The 17,229-nt window shown below is 40.9% G+C and overlaps 1 protein-coding gene and 1 pseudogene across 2 annotated transcripts; both read right to left on the reverse strand.

Annotated features, from left to right (window-relative positions):
* Positions 1-616: 616 nt before the first annotated feature.
* On the reverse strand, positions 617-4,868 carry rbm12bb (RNA binding motif protein 12Bb). Its single transcript, XM_085365731.1, has 2 exons — positions 4,759-4,868; positions 617-2,618 (listed from the first exon to the last, which is right to left on the reverse strand). Exon 2 carries the CDS (start codon positions 2,594-2,596, stop codon positions 692-694), a length of 1,905 nt encoding a protein of 634 aa, XP_085221857.1. The 5' UTR covers positions 2,597-2,618; positions 4,759-4,868; the 3' UTR covers positions 617-691.
* A 2,191-nt stretch (positions 4,869-7,059) lies between these two features.
* LOC146623149 (RNA-binding protein 12B-like) lies at positions 7,060-14,661 on the reverse strand (annotated as a pseudogene). The gene is made up of 2 exons (XR_014906574.1): positions 14,554-14,661; positions 7,060-9,078 (listed from the first exon to the last, which is right to left on the reverse strand). The product of XR_014906574.1 is annotated as an RNA-binding protein 12B-like (transcript).
* Positions 14,662-17,229: the final 2,568 nt, after the last annotated feature.

The raw sequence follows: 17,229 nt of genomic DNA on the forward strand, positions 1-17,229 counted from the left end.
TGCAGCTCTCCCAGTGCTTACAAATTATGTAAAATGAGCAGAAAGCGCACACACACACACACAATAGTTTTAGACAGGCCTCTATAGTTATTATTTCAAACCTGTCAGTACACCATATTCACCACTACAGATGAGTAGTGACCATTTAAACGGTGGTCGTATTTAAGGTTTTGTTCTTTGAAGGCTGTCTACAAAAAAATAAAATCAATAAAATGCAGAATATCATAACAGGTCTTTGAGGGGAGAAAAAAAAAATACATCACTGAACTCGAAATATTTTTTATTTATTATTTATCTGTATCCTGTATAGACAAGCTTGATCAGCAGATCCTAATTTAATGTTAACAATTCAAAAGCATCCATTTTTATTTTAAAATGACAAAAAGACAGTAAGATGAAATGGAATACACACTATAACAAGTTCAATCAAAAATTGAAATAGAGTATTGCTTTTAGCAGATAAAACAAGGCTAAATTAAATACATGCAAGCTAACTTTATAGTTAGAATCATAAAGCCACCCCATATCAACAGCCCCCAACACCCTCCTTTTCCCCACCCTACATAAAAAATAAAAAAAAACGAAAAAAAATGAAAAAAAACAACAACAAGGCAGTGGTTTTTCAAATCAACATTGTTTACATTTCCAATTACACCTGGAATTTTAAGTGCAATGAAAAGCAATTTTACTTTCACACAAGGAGTAGCTTTATTTTTCTCTGCCCTATTGGTCTCCCACCTAGTTCTTCAACTGCCGTTAAAGCCTCTCGACGAGACTCAAATACCAAAGTAGCAGAGCCTTTAGGTTTTCCACTCTGGTCATACTGCAGTGACACAGATCCAGGTATTATACGATACCCGTAACAAAAATCGTAGATTTCTTCACTTCTGATTTGGAAAGGTAGGTTGAGTAACTGAACACAGGTGGGAGCGTCAAAAGGCTCCACAGGGGAGCGAAAACTGCCACGAACTCCATTGCCCCGGTCTTCTGGAGAACGAGACCGCGCTGCACGAGACTCATAATCAATACTTCCATGGATGCTATCCTGTGCATTAGTTACTGGTATACCCCCATCACGAGGAACCCTGAAGTCAGGATATGAAGTGTCACCAGTGAGATAAGATGCTTCGCTGCTCTTGCCCGAGTACTGCTCCCCTCTCAGCAGTGGCTCTTGCACCACTGGTGGATCAACACCCAACTCCTGCATCTCAGAACGTGTAATGCATTTTAGTATGACTTTTGACCCAAGAAACCGTCGTCCATCGAGAATGAGTGCCCTCAAAGCCTCCGTCTCAGATCCAAAGACCACCAAAGCTTGTCCAACCCCAGCACCTTCTCGGTCCTGCAGCACACACACATTGTCCTCTGTGATATTAAACCCAAGGAAGAAGTCGATGATCTCAACTTTTCGTACATCGAATGGCAGGTTTCGCACAAACACACATATCTTCTCTGAGTCATAAGGATCACTGGAGTAAGATGCAGGCCCCTCCCGAAACCTTTCAGAGTTTCCAGAAGGCCGGACAGTGGTACCTTGAGGTTTCAGAAGGGCAATCATGTTCTCCCTCGAAACTGGACGGGTATGCACTAGTCGATTGAAAAACTGTCTTTTTTCATGAGCTAAAGCTTCACAATAGTCACGCAAACTCTTGAACAGCACCAGTGCAGATCTTTTTTGTTTCCCGTCAGAGTCAATCAAGTGCAGGATCTGGTCATCCCCAAGTTTCGCATTATGAAAGAGACGTTTTATATGTTCTTTTTCCACTGCAAATGACAGATTTTCCAACAAAACACAGTACTCCCCTTCTGAAGGAGCAATGTGCCTCTGAGCCACAGGTGATCGTGACCTTACACGGTGCTGTGGATCCCTCTGATCGGGAATGGGTGATCTCCCCCTTTGGAAACTGCCACCTATGACAGCTGTTGGCATTCTACCAGTAACCCGATGCCAATCATTCAATGTTGTCGTGGAGATCTCAATATACCTTGCGCCAATGTATTCCCGATCTCTCTTCAACCCTTCCATTGCATCCTCTCTTGTTGCAAATTTGACAAAACCTGTTCCATTGTTTAATCCTTGGCGATTTTTTACTAAAACAACTTCATCAACAACTAAACCACCAAAAAAGTCACAAATTTCCTTTTCAGTGACAGAGAAAGGCAGACCTTTTAGAAACAAAAACACATCATCTGTGTTTGGGGCCCTCTGGAGCAGGGGTGGAGGACTGTCACCCGATCTGCTGGCTGATCTCCTGCCCATCTCTGGCTCCATAGATCTGCGAGGATTTCCAATGTCATCTTCAAGCCGCCTTTTCTGATCCCTCTCCACAATTTTTGTTGTTCTGTCGAGCATATTCTGCATCTCTGCTTTACTACTTAAAAGCAATGTAACAGGTGAGCCTCTAATGACACCACCTGAACGTATCATGGCTCTTCTTGCATCTTCATCTGAAGCAAAGATAATGAAAGCCTCGTCTCGCTCCCCACCAATTATATGCACCCCTCCATCAGGAATTTTGAGGCCAGTGAAGAACCTGCGAATATCCTCAGAACCCGCTGTGACTCTCAGGCCCTGTAAACGGATGACGACCGCCATGCTGAAGCACAAACAACAGCACCTGTAGACAGAAGGATATAGAATAATATTATTGCCAACAGAGCATCTGTAGCTCTGTGCCAATTTCCCGGCATTTCACTGTACCACCATGGAATCTGAAAAGCAATGCACTCTCAGGGGCAGATACACCATTTACACCAATACCCAAAACGGTCAATTTTTTAAAAAAAACACACACAAGACTGCCTAATAAGAACTGCAGAGGTTAATCACAAATCCACCTCACATTCTAAAGAGCCAAGCTTCAAAGCACAAAACTAAAGGCCTTTACGTTGAAATCGCAGCAAAATTAAGGAACTAAAACACAGACCATATTAAAACTAAAATTCTGCTCACTATTTAAAATATTTGACTCAAGTTCCCACCAAATTGACTTCACCAAAAACCCAAACAAACAAACAAAAAAACATCGGTGGCACAGTGTTCACCAGCAAATGAGGGGGGAAAAAATAAAAATAAAACCATACTGGTTTCAATAACCGAGCAAGATTAGTTCTGAAAGATGCCAAGCTGAAAATGAAACCACCTCCCAAAGAAGAAAAATCCTCAATATAGCGAGTCCACTTTCAAGTTTATAAATAATGTCCACTTATTTAGCCAAGTGATCAACTGCAGAACAGCCTCGATGACCAGTCATAAATCCAGCTGTGAAATCTGCGCTTGGTGGGGGGGTAGGGAGTAGTTCTTCATCTGGCACTGTCATCTTACAGAAAAAAATGACAAGATCACGCTTAACAGCAAATAACATCTCCAACCGTTAACCTTTGCTCCATCTGTTCCAGACATGATCAAACGCTGCTCCAAATCAGTCTCAGACTTCACAAGCACATTAAGCTGCACATTTACAACACGTGAAATCCTTCAGTATTGCTTTAGAGCTAGGAGTATACCAGTGTGGTCATAGCTCAAAGCAGCATGTTCATTTGTTTTGGGCAAAGAAGTCCTTACTTGACGTTACTTACAATACCCAAATGTATCAATTATGTACATTTTAGCTTCAAAGCTGTGCAAAACACTCCAATGTTTCAGAAGTTAATAGTTGACTGCTCGTAAAAAGCTAGTTAAAAAAAAATGTTTTATGCTTCAGCCACCACAAAGTCCACCTCAATTCATAATTATAATTAAATGAATTTGGATCTTCTTATAAGCAAACCTAATTAGATGGTGAAAATTCACACTCCTTTGTTCACTCCTTTTTTGTGTTACCAGTTCAGATTTCCTGCTTTCAAGCTGGTCAGACAGGTCGAGCTAGACTGTTGTTTCTGATGAACCAAAGCAGGAAAAAAAAACCCAACGAAATCAGGATGTTGTTCTTCTTCAAGGTTTCTTCACTACATTGCCGCCTTGATCCAGCTTCTCCCAATGATTCCAAAACGTGCAGTTTATAGCAGCAATGGCTGTATCAGGTAAAGGAAATAAGTAGCCAGTCACTCATATGGTCCTTATGCAGCAGTACGCTGAAGTCACTGCTCAGTTCAAGATCATTAACCCAAAGTGAAAATTACAGGACCTTTTACCACCAATATCAATGAGAAAACGAACTAACATGGTATCTTGATGAGTCGCCTTCATGCACGGCAGGGAGATCTCAGAATCTTTGCAAACTGACAGTTGCTGTCAACCAGAAATCACCACCCATGCATCACGGGAGGGGGGCACGACCAACGACAGAGCCTTAACTGTTCCAGGTTGGCCATCCACGTAGAGAGAAACCCCCAACATGTACAATAACTTGCTAAATGACTTAAATGTGTCTCCAACGTGCACCTAATCAAAAGCTCAGTGCTCCAAGTACATAACAACCACGTCGCCAATACTGAATCGGACATGCCCCCGTTAGCCGCATCGTTGACAAAATATACACGTAAAATACACGCAACCTGCACACATCGTAACCTTGTATGCCAGCTGAGATTAGCTAACGTGGATTGTTCCCCAGGTTGTTTCTGGCACTTCAAACGCCTCTGCCGCTGAAACCAAGAACAAAATGTCGAGCTGAGCTGCACTCGTCTTTGTACCCAGCTAGGCCTGTAGCTTTAGCGTTAGCTCGTTTATCACCCGAACCCGGCCAGCAGCAATGACGACGTTTTCGTTTTTTAATATTACCACCATACTGTCACATAACCAACGTCAGAACTTACACAAAAGGCAACCAAAGACTCTCGTTAAAATATCGAGAGCAGTGGAGATAATGAGAACAATAAAGCTCGGGTACGTCGCTCTCACGGCACTGTTTCAGGGGAAAATGGCCTTCTTCTTCCTCCTTTTAAAATTTTATTGCCAGTTGACAAACAACTGAATGGTGCATTACCGCCACCAACTGGTATGGAGTGTGGTCTGAAACGCGAAAGTGGGAAAGTGGCCTTCTTCGGCGCCTTTTTTTCTTCTTCCTCAGGCGGCGCGGTCCAAACCGAAGTCAAAGGTGCATGTTGCCGTCTACTGTACCGGCGTGAGAATGCTCAGGCAAAGTTCTAGCAGAGCCTAACCATTAGTTGACTTGCTAATTAACCAGCCTGTATCCTTAACACATTTACAATCTTCTCCAAAGTTACATTCATCTAGAGTTTTTTCCCCCACAATATACAGTTTTATATTGTCTCTCTGTGTGTGTGTGTGTGTGTGTGTGTGTGTGTGTGTGTGTGTGTGTGTGTGTGTGTGTGTGTTAATATTTTCTGCTATGCCTAATGATAATACAAAAAAAAGAAGAACAAATCAAAACAGAGATCCAGCAATCAGATGAAATCTGCCCTTTAGGTATTGTGAGTGCAGTGTACTTTGGTGTAGTCTGCTGCGGGAGCAGCATTGGAGCTGATACCAGCAAACTGAATAAACCGCTCTGCAATTTTTTATGGAAGCCCATTTCCACCACTAAAAAAGGAAGAAAAATAAGTATCCATAACTTGAAATTTCGAGTTATCTTTCTCAAATCTTTGAGTTATTTTCTCAAAATTTTGACTTATGAACTCAAAATTTCAAGTTAGCTCTGCCAAATTTTGAGAAAAGTGAGTCAAAATTTTGAGCTACTTATCTCAAAATTTTGAGTCCATAAGTCGAAATTTCAAGAAAGATAACGCGAAACTTTGAGTTATGGATACTTTTTTTGTGTGGCGGAAACGGGCTTCCAAAGACAGCAGATCACTTTCTCTAACAGGCTGATTCAGCTCTGATGGCACAAGGACAGATAAAGGAAATCTTTCATATCACTTGTGATCAACCTCAATAATTTAAAGTATCTGTCAGGCACAGAATCATCTCCTGCATATTATCATCATCAGTAATATTATTATTCATTGCAACTGCTGTACCAAAAGAATTAAAAGAAAGTATGGGATAACAAAAGTATTTCTCTTTCCATCATCACATTAGTGCAGTTCAAATTGTTCCAGTGGATGACAAAAAAACTGAATAGGCAGAACAAAAAGTAATCAATCAAATAATAGACTATGATAAACAACATCAAATAAATGAAGCATGAAATATGTTTATCAAAGGACCAAGGTCTCTGTTATTGAGATTTTAACCACTGTGTGATGCTCTCTAACAAGGCCTGCCTTTTTGAAATTTTAACTGGTTGTTTGACTCGTAGGAGCCGCAGTGCGCTCCGGGGTTCGCGCCAGCTGTGCACCCATATCATGTGATGCTGAACAGAGAAGCCTCAGAAACAGAGGCACTCGATTAGTGGCTGATACAAATAAAAAGTGGCTAAAACACATGCTCAAAAGACTTCGTTGGGGGATCAGACTGTTAGTCTTGTCATTTTAAACACTTCCCGAGGCGCTGCATTCGCTATCATTTGTGTTTTAGAGCTCTCCCACAACTCTTCGCTAACTATGTGAGCGCATTCTGGCTCGGTCGTACCACCATTCACTCATGCTGAAGCTAGGGCGCAGCAGTAGCGGAGCAAGCAATAGTTTTAGACAGGCCTCTATAGCTATTATTTCAAACCTGTCAGTACACCATATTCACCACTACAGATGAGTAGTGACCATTTAAACGGTGGTCGTATTTAAGGTTTTTTTCTTTGAAGGCTGTCTACAAAAAAATAAAATCAATAAAATGCAGAATATCATAACAGGTCTTTGAGGGGAGAAAAAAAAAATACATCACTGAACCCGAAATATTTTTTATTTATTATTTATCTGTATCCTGCAGATCCTAATTTAATGTTAACAATTCAAAAGCATCCATTTTTATTTTAAAATGACAAAAAGACAGTAAGATGAAATGGAATACACACTATAACAAGTTCAATCAAAAATTGAAATAGAGTATTGCTTTTAGCAGATAAAACAAGGCTAAATTAAATACATGCAAGCTAACTTTATAGTTAGAATCATAAAGCCACCCCATATCAACAGCCCCCAACACCCTCCTTTTCCCCACCCTACATAAAATAAAAAAAAAACGAAAAAAAATGAAAAAAAAACAACAACAAGGCAGTGGTTTTTCAAATCAACATTGTTTACATTTCCAATTACACCTGGAATTTTAAGTGCAATGAAAAGCAATTTTACTTTCACACAAGGAGTAGCTTTATTTTTCTCTGCCCTATTGGTCTCCCACCTAGTTCTTCAACTGCCGTTAAAGCCTCTCGACGAGACTCAAATACCAAAGTAGCAGAGCCTTTAGGTTTTCCACTCTGGTCATACTGCAGTGACACAGATCCAGGTATTATACGATACGTATAATACCTGGATCTGTGCCAAAAATCGTAGATTTCTTCACTTCTGATTTGGAAAGGTAGGTTGAGTAACTGAACACAGGTGGGAGCGTCAAAAGGCTCCACAGGGGAGCGAAAACTGCCACGAACTCCATTGCCCCGGTCTTCTGGAGAACGAGACCGCGCTGCACGAGACTCATAATCAATACTTCCATGGATGCTATCCTGTGCATTAGTTACTGGTATACCCCCATCACGAGGAACCCTGAAGTCAGGATATGAAGTGTCACCAGTGAGATAAGATGCTTCGCTGCTCTTGCCCGAGTACTGCTCCCCTCTCAGCAGTGGCTCTTGCACCACTGGTGGATCAACACCCAACTCCTGCATCTCAGAACGTGTAATGCATTTTAGTATGACTTTTGACCCAAGAAACCGTCGTCCATCGAGAATGAGTGCCCTCATAGCCTCCGTCTCAGATCCAAAGACCACCATAGCTTGTCCAACCCCAGCACCTTCTCGGTCCTGCAGCACACACACATTGTCCTCTGTGATATTAAACCCAAGGAAGAAGTCGATGATCTCAACTTTTCGTACATCGAATGGCAGGTTTCGCACAAACACACATATCTTCTCTGAGTCATAAGGATCACTGGAGTAAGATGCAGGCCCCTCCCGAAACCTTTCAGAGTTTCCAGAAGGCCGGACAGTGGTACCTTGAGGTTTCAGAAGGGCAATCATGTTCTCCCTCGAAACTGGACGGGTATGCACTAGTCGATTGAAAAACTGTCTTTTTTTCATGAGCTAAAGCTTCACAATAGTCACGCAAACTCTTGAACAGCACCAGTGCAGATCTTTTTTGTTTCCCGTCAGAGTCAATCAAGTGCAGGATCTGGTCATCCCCAAGTTTCGCATTATGAAAAAGACGTTTTATATGTTCTTTTTCCGCTGCAAATGACAGATTTTCCAACAAAACACAGTACTCCCCTTCTGAAGGAGCAATGTGCCTCTGAGCCACAGGTGATCGTGACCTTACACGGTGCTGTGGATCCCTCTGATCGGGAATGGGTGATCTCCCCCTTTGGAAACTGCCACCTATGACAGCTGTTGGCATTCTACCAGTAACCCGATGCCAATCATTCAATGTTGTCGTGGAGATCTCAATATACCTTGCGCCAATGTATTCCCGATCTCTCTTCAACCCTTCCATTGCATCCTCTCTTGTTGCAAATTTGACAAAACCTGTTCCATTGTTTAATCCTTGGCGATTTTTTACTAAAACAACTTCATCAACAACTAAACCACCAAAAAAAAATCACAAATTTCCTTTTCAGTGACAGAGAAAGGCAGACCTTTTAGAAACAAAAACACATCATCTGTGTTTGGGGCCCTCTGGAGCAGGGGTGGAGGACTGTCACCCGATCTGCTGGCTGAGCTCCTGCCCATCTCTGGCTCCATAGATCTGCGAGGATGTCCAATGTCATCTTCAAGCCGCCTTTTCTGATCCCTCTCCACAATTTTTGTTGTTCTTTCGAGCATATTCTGCATCTCTGCTTTACTACTTAACAGGAATGTAACAGGTGAGCCTCTAATGACACCACCTGAATGTATCATGGCTCTTCTTGCATCTTCATCTGAAGCAAAGATAATGAAAGCCTCGTCTCGCTCCCCACCAATTATATGCACCCCTCCATCAGGAATTTTGAGGCCAGTGAAGAACCTGCGAATATCCTCAGAACCCGCTGTGACTCTCAGGCCCTGTAAACGGATGACGACCGCCATGCTGAAGCACAAACAACAGCACCTGTAGACAGAAGGATATAGAATAATATTATTGCCAACAGAGCATCTGTAGCTCTGTGCCAATTTCCCGGCATTTCACTGTACCACCATGGAATCTGAAAAGCAATGCACTCTCAGGGGCAGATACACCATTTACACCAATACCCAAAACGGTCAATTTTTTAAAAAAAACACACACAAGACTGCCTAATAAGAACTGCAGAGGTTAATCACAAATCCACCTCACATTCTAAAGAGCCAAGCTTCAAAGCACAAAACTAAAGGCCTTTACGTTGAAATCGCAGCAAAATTAAGGAACTAAAACACAGACCATATTAAAACTAAAATTCTGCTCACTATTTAAAATATTTGACTCAAGTTCCCACCAAATTGACTTCACCAAAAACCCAAACAAACAAACAAAAAACATCGGTGGCACAGTGTTCACCAGCAAATGAGGGGGGAAAAAATAAAAATAAAACCATACTGGTTTCAATAACCGAGCAAGATTAGTTCTGAAAGATGCCAAGCTGAAAATGAAACCACCTCCCAAAGAAGAAAAATCCTCAATATAGTGAGTCCACTTTCAAGTTTATAAATAATGTCCACTTATTTAGCCAAGTGATCAACTGCAGAACAGCCTCGATGACCAGTCATAAATCCAGCTGTGAAATCTGCGCTTGGTGGGGGGGTAGGGAGTAGTTCTTCATCTGGCACTGTCATCTTACAGAAAAAAATGACAAGATCACGCTTAACAGCAGATAACATCTCCAACCGTTAACCTTTGCTCCATCTGTTCCAGACATGATCAAACGCTGCTCCAAATCAGTCTCAGACTTCACAAGAACATTAAGCTTAGGGCTGCTCAATTAATCGAATTTTAATCAGATTACGATCTGGGCTTTCAACGATCATTAAAAATGACTGAGCCGATTATTAGCCCCTCCCTCGTGCTTTACTCTCGCGCTGCTCCGTGTGGCGAATCCAGCGCACCTCTCTGCATTTCTAACACGTGTCACAACAATTAAGAGCAGCCAGTGTTGCCAATTTAGCGACTTTGTCGCTATATTTAGCGAGTTTTCAGACCCCCTTAGCGACTTTTTTTCTAAAAAGCGACTAGCGACAAATCTGGCGACTTTTCTGGTATTATTGGAGACTTATTTATGACGACTTTTTGACGTGAAAACGCGCATCGCTCTTACTCTCAACAAGCAGCGGGTGCTGCCGTGGGCACCTCACCCGTGCCAAAGCTCTTCCAGGCGGAGGATAGTCCTCCCCCGCTGTTATCAGGGCAGGAGATGTTCACACCCATGCGTCCAAAGGACAAATGAATCGCGCATGAGTGAAGCCGCTGCTCCCGCACTGACTGTAACGCAGTCAATTCTTCTTTTACTGTTATGCTGTTTTGTGGATCACAAAGTTTAAAACTACTTATAAACAAACACTCTCACACACAAAGTAACTCCACCAGAGCGCCAATTTCGGGTCACTTTTGCCAGTCCAGGCCCGGATAAAGGAGCAGGGTTGGAACTGTGACATTAAAAACAATAGTTGTTAAAAGAAATTTAATTTGTAGTTCTAAATAAATTCTAACTGCATTTAGGACGTTTTTTACTCACTTTATGTCTCTTCCACGATGTTATTTCTCTCTCCAACAACGTAGGTTACAATTACATTAGCATGACCAATTCTACAAATTAAGCGATGACGTCATTTGGCGACTTCTAGCGACTTTTAGGACAACCAATAGCGATTTTACTTACTGAGGAGTTGGCAACACTGAGAGCAGCGGTTCCCAACCTTTTTTGCGCCACGGACCGGTTTATGCCCGACAATATTTTCATGGACCGGCCTTTAAGGTGTCGCGGATAAATACAACAAAATAAAACTAGTACCGGTACCGAAAAAAAGAACATTTATTCATAACACACGTGAAAAGACCAAGGAAAACTGAGTAAACGATAAAAACGATAACAAAATAACGCTGAAAACCGATAAAAACCCTGAAAACTATACATTTCACACCTGAGCCTCAGCTCTCGCGGCTCGGTACCAAACGACTAACGGACCGGTACCGGTCCGAGGCCCGGGGGTTGGGGACCGCTGATTAAGAGGACCCGAGGGAAGCTCGGAAAGCTAAGCAGAAGTTATTTGGAGAGGAGAGTGACTGCTGTTGGTTTAAAAGAGAGGTAAAAAAAAAACTTCAGTGGTGTGGAAACATTATGGGTTCGCGGAGTCAGACGTGGATCAAGTAGACATAGTGTGTAAACTTTGCTACAGTGTCGTAGCTGCACCACAGAGCAACACTGCAAAGTTCAGTGAACAGATGTTTACATTTTTCATTTGTTTTTTATATTGCAAACATTTGCACAGTTATCCGTATTTGCACACTATTTTATGACAATCTTTAAAGTCATTATTCAATACATTGTTATTGTTAAATAAATATCGTCAAATAATCGAGATCTCAATTAATAAAAAATAATCGTGATTATCAATTTTTGCCATAATCGAGCAGCCCTAATTAAGCTGCACATTTACAACACGTGAAACCCTTCAGTATTGCTTTAGAGCTAGGAGTATACCAGTGTGGGCATAGCTCAAAGCAGCATTTTCATTTGTTTTGGGCAAAGAAGTCCTTACTTGACGTTACTTACAATACCCAAATGTATTAATTATGTACATTTTAGCTTCAAAGCTGTGCAAAACACTCCAATGTTTCAGAAGTTAATAACTGACTGCTCGTAAAAAGCTAGTTAAAAAAATGTTTTATGCTTCAGCCACCACAAAGTCCACCTCAATTCATAATTAAATGAATTTGGATCTTCTTATAAGCAAACCTAATTAGATGGTGAAAATTCACACTCCTTTGTTCACTCCTTTTTTTGTGTTACCAGTTCAGATTTCCTGCTTTCAAGCTGGTCGGACAGGTCGAGCTAGACTGTTGTTTCTGATGAAGCAAAGCAGGAAAGAAAAAGACCTCAAAGAAATCAGGATGTTCTTCTTCAAGGTTTCTTCACTACATTGCCGCCTTGATCCAGCTTCTCCCAATGATTCCAAAACGTGCAGTTTATAGCAGCAATGGCTGTATCAGGTAAAGGAAATAAGTAAGACTTTGAGCCAGTCGCTCATACAGGGAGTGCAGAATTATTAGGCAAGTTGTATTTTTGAGGAATAATTTTATTATTGAACAACAACCATGTTCTCAATGAACCCAAAAAAGTCATTAATATCAAAGCTGAATGTTCTTGGAAGTAGTTTTTAGTTTGTTTTTAGTTTTAGCTATTTTAGGGGGATATCTGTGTCTGCAGGTGACTATTACTGTGCATAATTATTAGGCAACTTAACAAAAAACAAATATATACCCATTTCAATTATTTTTACCAGTGAAACCAATATAACATCTCCACATTCACAAATATACATTTCTGACATTCAAAAACAAAACAAAAACAAATCAGTGACCAATATAGCCACCTTTCTTTGCAAGGACACTCAAAAGCCTGCCATCCATGGATTCTGTCAGTGTTTTGATCTGTTCACCATCAACATTGCGTGCAGCAGCAACCACAGCCTCCCAGACACTGTTCAGAGAGGTGTACTGTTTTCCCTCCTTGTAAATCTCACATTTGATGATGGACCACAGGTTCTCAATGGGGTTCAGATCAGGTGAACAAGGAGGCCATGTCATTAGTTTTTCTTCTTTTATACCTTTTCTTGCCAGCCACGCTGTGGAGTACTTGGACGCGTGTGATGGAGCATTGTCCTGCATGAAAATCATGTTTTTCTTGAAGGATGCAGACTTCTTCCTGTACCACTGCTCGAAGAAGGTGTCTTCCAGAAACTGGCAGTAGGACTGGGAGTTGAGCTTGACTCCATCCTCAACCCGAAAAGGCCCCACAAGCTCATCTTTGATGATACCAGCCCAAACCAGTACTCCACCTCCACCTTGCTGGCGTCTGAGTCGGACTGGAGCTCTCTGCCCTTTACCAGTCCAGCCATGGGCCCATCCATCTGGCCCATCAAGACTCACTCTCATTACATCAGTCCATAAAACCTTAGAAAAATCAGTCTCAAGATATTTCTTGGCCCAGTCTTGACGTTTCAGCTTGTGTGTCTTGTTCAGTGGTGGTCGTCTTTCAGCCTTTCTTACCTTGGCCATGTCTCTGAGTATTGCACACCTTGTGCTTTTGGGCACTCCAGTGATGTTGCAGCTCTGAAATATGGCCAAACTGGTGGCAAGTGGCATCTTGGCAGCTGCACGCTTGACTTTTCTCAGTTCATGGGCAGTTATTTTGCGCCTTGGTTTTTCCACACGCTTCTTGCGACCCTGTTGACTATTTTGAATGAAACGCGTGATTGTTCGATGATCACGCTTCAGAAGCTTTGCAATTTTGAGACTGCTGCATCCCTCTGCAAGATATCTCACTATTTTTGACTTTTCTGAGCCTGTCAAGTCCTTCTGTTGACCCATTTTGCCAAAGGAAAGGACGTTGCCTACTTCTTCTTCAGTCAAGTTTAACGGCAGCTTGCATCCAAAACTGTTGCATTACTGCCATCTCCTGGCTGTCAACCGTCCGTCACTAGGACGTTGCCTAATAATTATGCACACCTGATATAGGGTGTTGATGTCATTAGACCACACCCCTTCTCATTACAGAGATGCACATCACCTAATATGCTTAATTGGTAGTAGTTTTTCGAGCCTATACAGCTTGGAGTAAGACAACATGCATTAAGAGGATGATGTGGACAAAATACTCATTTGCCTAATAATTCTGCACTCCCTGTATGGTCCTTATGCAGGAGCACGCTGAAGTCACTGCTCAGTTCAAGATCATTAACCCAAAGTGAAAATTACAGGACCTTTTACCACCAATATCAATGAGAAAACGAACTAACATGGTATCTTGATGAGTCGCCTTCATGCACGGCAGGGAGATCTCAGAATCTTTGCAAACTGACAGTTGCTGTCAACCAGAAATCACCACCCATGCATCACGGGAGGGGGGCACGACCAACGACAGAGCCTTAACTGTTCCAGGTTGGCCATCCACGTAGAGAGAAACCCCCAACATGTACAATAACTTGCTAAATGACTTAAATGTGTCTCCAACGTGCACCTAATCAAAAGCTCAGTGCTCCAAGTACATAACAACCACGTCGCCAATACTGAATCGGACATGCCCCCGTTAGCCGCATCGTTGACAAAATATACACGTAAAATACACGCAACCTGCACACATCGTAACCTTGTATGCCAGCTGAGATTAGCTAACGTGGATTGTTCCCCAGGTTGTTTCTGGCACTTCAAACGCCTCTGCCGCTGAAACCAAGAACAAAATGTCGAGCTGAGCTGCACTCGTCTTTGTACCCAGCTAGGCCTGTAGCTTTAGCGTTAGCTCGTTTATCACCCGAACCCGGCCAGCAGCAATGACGACGTTTTCGTTTTTTAATATTACCACCATACTGTCACATAACCAACGTCAGAACTTACACAAAAGGCAACCAAAGACTCTCGTTAAAATATCGAGAGCAGTGGAGATAATGAGAACAATAAAGCTCGGGTACGTCGCTCTCACGGCACTGTTTCAGGGGAAAATGGCCTTCTTCTTCCTCCTTTTAAAATTTTATTGCCAGTTGACAAACAACTGAATGGTGCATTACCGCCACCAACTGGTATGGAGTGTGGTCTGAAACGCGAAAGTGGGAAAGTGGCCTTCTTCGGCGCCTTTTTTTCTTCTTCCTCAGGCGGCGCGGTCCAAACCGAAGTCAAAGGTGCATGTTGCCGTCTACTGTACCGGCGTGAGAATGCTCAGGCAAAGTTCTAGCAGAGCCTAACCATTAGTTGACTTGCTAATTAACCAGCCTGTATCCTTAACACATTTACAATCTTCTCCAAAGTTACATTCATCTAGAGTTTTTTCCCCCACAATATACAGTTTTATATTGTCTCTGTGTGTGTGTGTGTGTGTGTGTGTGTGTGTGTGTGTGTGTGTGTGTGTGTGTGTGTTAATATTTTCTGCTATGCCTAATGATAATACAAAAAAAAAGAAGAACAAATCAAAACAGAGATCAGATGAAATCTGCTTTTTAGGTATTGTGAGTGCAGTGTACTTTGGTGTAGTCTGCTGCGGGAGCAGCATTGGAGCTGATACCAGCAAACTGATTAAACCGCTCTGCAATTTTTTATGGAAGCCCATTTCCACCACTAAAAAAGGAAGAAAAATAAGTATCAATAACTTGAAATTTTGAGTTATCTTTCTCAAATCTTTGAGTTATTTTCTCAAAATTTCCACTTATTTTCTCGAAATTTTGACTTATTAACTCAAAATTTGAAGTTAGCTCGGCCAAATTTTGAGAAAAGTGAGTCAAAATTTTGAGCTACTTATCTCAAAATTTCGAGTTAATAAGTTGAAATTTCAAGAGAGTAGCTTGAAATTTCAAGAAAGATAACGCAAAACTTTGAGTTACCAAAACTTCGAGTTATGGATACTTTTTTTTGTGGCGGAAACGGGCTTCCAAAGACAGCAGATCACTTTCTCTAACAGGCTGATTCAGCTCTGATGGCACAAGGACAGATAAAGGAAATCTTTCATATCACTTGCGATCAACCTCAATAATTTAAAGTATCTGTCAGGCACAGAATCATCTCCTGCTATCATAATCAGTAATATTATTATTCATTGCAACTGCTGTACCAAAAGAATTAAAAGAAAGTATGGGATAACAAAAGTATTTCTCTTTCCATCATCAAATTCAAATTCAAATTTTATTTGTCACACACACACAACCATACACAGTATGACATGGGGGTGAAATGCTTGTAGCTGTACAATGCCCGACCATTAAATGACAGAAGAAAAGTTTTACAATATTTACAATTTTCAGGTTACTACAAAAATGTACAAATTAACTTAGGAATTTACAGTAAAGAATGTGCAAATAGCAGAAGAGATTATAAAGATAAGGATTATAAATTATAGGAATTATAGGATTATAGGAAATGTGTGGTGACGTGTGTGAGAGTCCAGTCCTACACAATGACTACCTCCACAATCACATTAGTGCAGTTCAAATTGTTCCAGTGGATGACAAAAAAACTGAATAGGCAGCACAAAAAGTAATCAATCAAATAATAGACTATGATAAACAACATCAAATAAATGAAGCATGAAGTATAATGTTTATCAAAGCACAGGAAAAACCCGATACACTGATTGACAGAAATCCATATTCTATGTTTCTCACAGCCGTTGATGAAAATGAAGTTCTTGAAATTGTCAAAAAATGTAAAAATCACAAATCTTTGGATTGTAATGATATTATATGATAGTGGTTAAAAGAGTCATTGAGGCTATTATAAAACCATTTACATACATCTGTAATTTATCATTTCAAACTGGTCGATTTCCAGACAGAATGAAAATAGCAAAAGTTATACCTCTATACAAATCTGGAAACAAACACCATTTCACAAACTACAGGCCTGTCTTTTTACTACCCCAATTCTCAAAAGTTCTTGAAAAACTGTTTAAAAACAGACTGGAAAAATTTATAGATAAACATAAACTACTCACTGAGAGTCAGTACGGATTCAGATCAAGCAGATCAACATCATCGGCACTATTAGATTCAATAGAATACATCACAAATTCCATAGACAAAAAGCAATATGTGGCTGGGTTATTCATAGACTTGACAAAGGCATTTGACACTATAGATCATGATATATTAATAAGAAAACTGGAACGTTATGGTGTCAGAGGGGTAGTTTTAGATTGGGTCCGGAGTTATTTAAGTGACAGAAAGCAGTTTGTGAAAATAAATGGTGGTTGCTCCTTATGTATGGACATTGCTTGTGGTGTACCCCAAGGGTCAGTTTTGGGTCCAAAATTCTTCAACTTGTACATTAACGACATCTGTAAAGTGTCCAAAGTATTAAAAATGGTTCTCTTTGCTGACGATACAAACATTTTTTGCTCTGGTGATGATCTGCAGAATTTATTGGAGGATATGACTAATGAAATAAGTAAAGTGAAGTTCTGGCTTGATAAAAACAAATTATCATTAAATTTGAATAAATCTAAACTGATGTTATTTGGAAATAGTAGTTTAAATACAAATGCAAAGATTCAAATAAATGGTGTTGATATTGAAAGAGTCAGTGAAA

Source organism: Diplotaxodon limnothrissa, linkage group LG11 (assembly GCF_057381915.1).
Source record: "Diplotaxodon limnothrissa isolate DT_005_m linkage group LG11, D_limnothrissa_male_GT1.1, whole genome shotgun sequence".
NCBI lineage: Eukaryota > Metazoa > Chordata > Actinopteri > Cichliformes > Cichlidae > Diplotaxodon > Diplotaxodon limnothrissa.

Bases quoted from the DNA above. Each gene is read 5' to 3' on its own strand.
- rbm12bb (XM_085365731.1), bottom strand. From the start codon at position 2,596: ATGGCGGTCGTCATCCGTTTACAGGGCCTGAGAGTCACAGCGGGTTCT.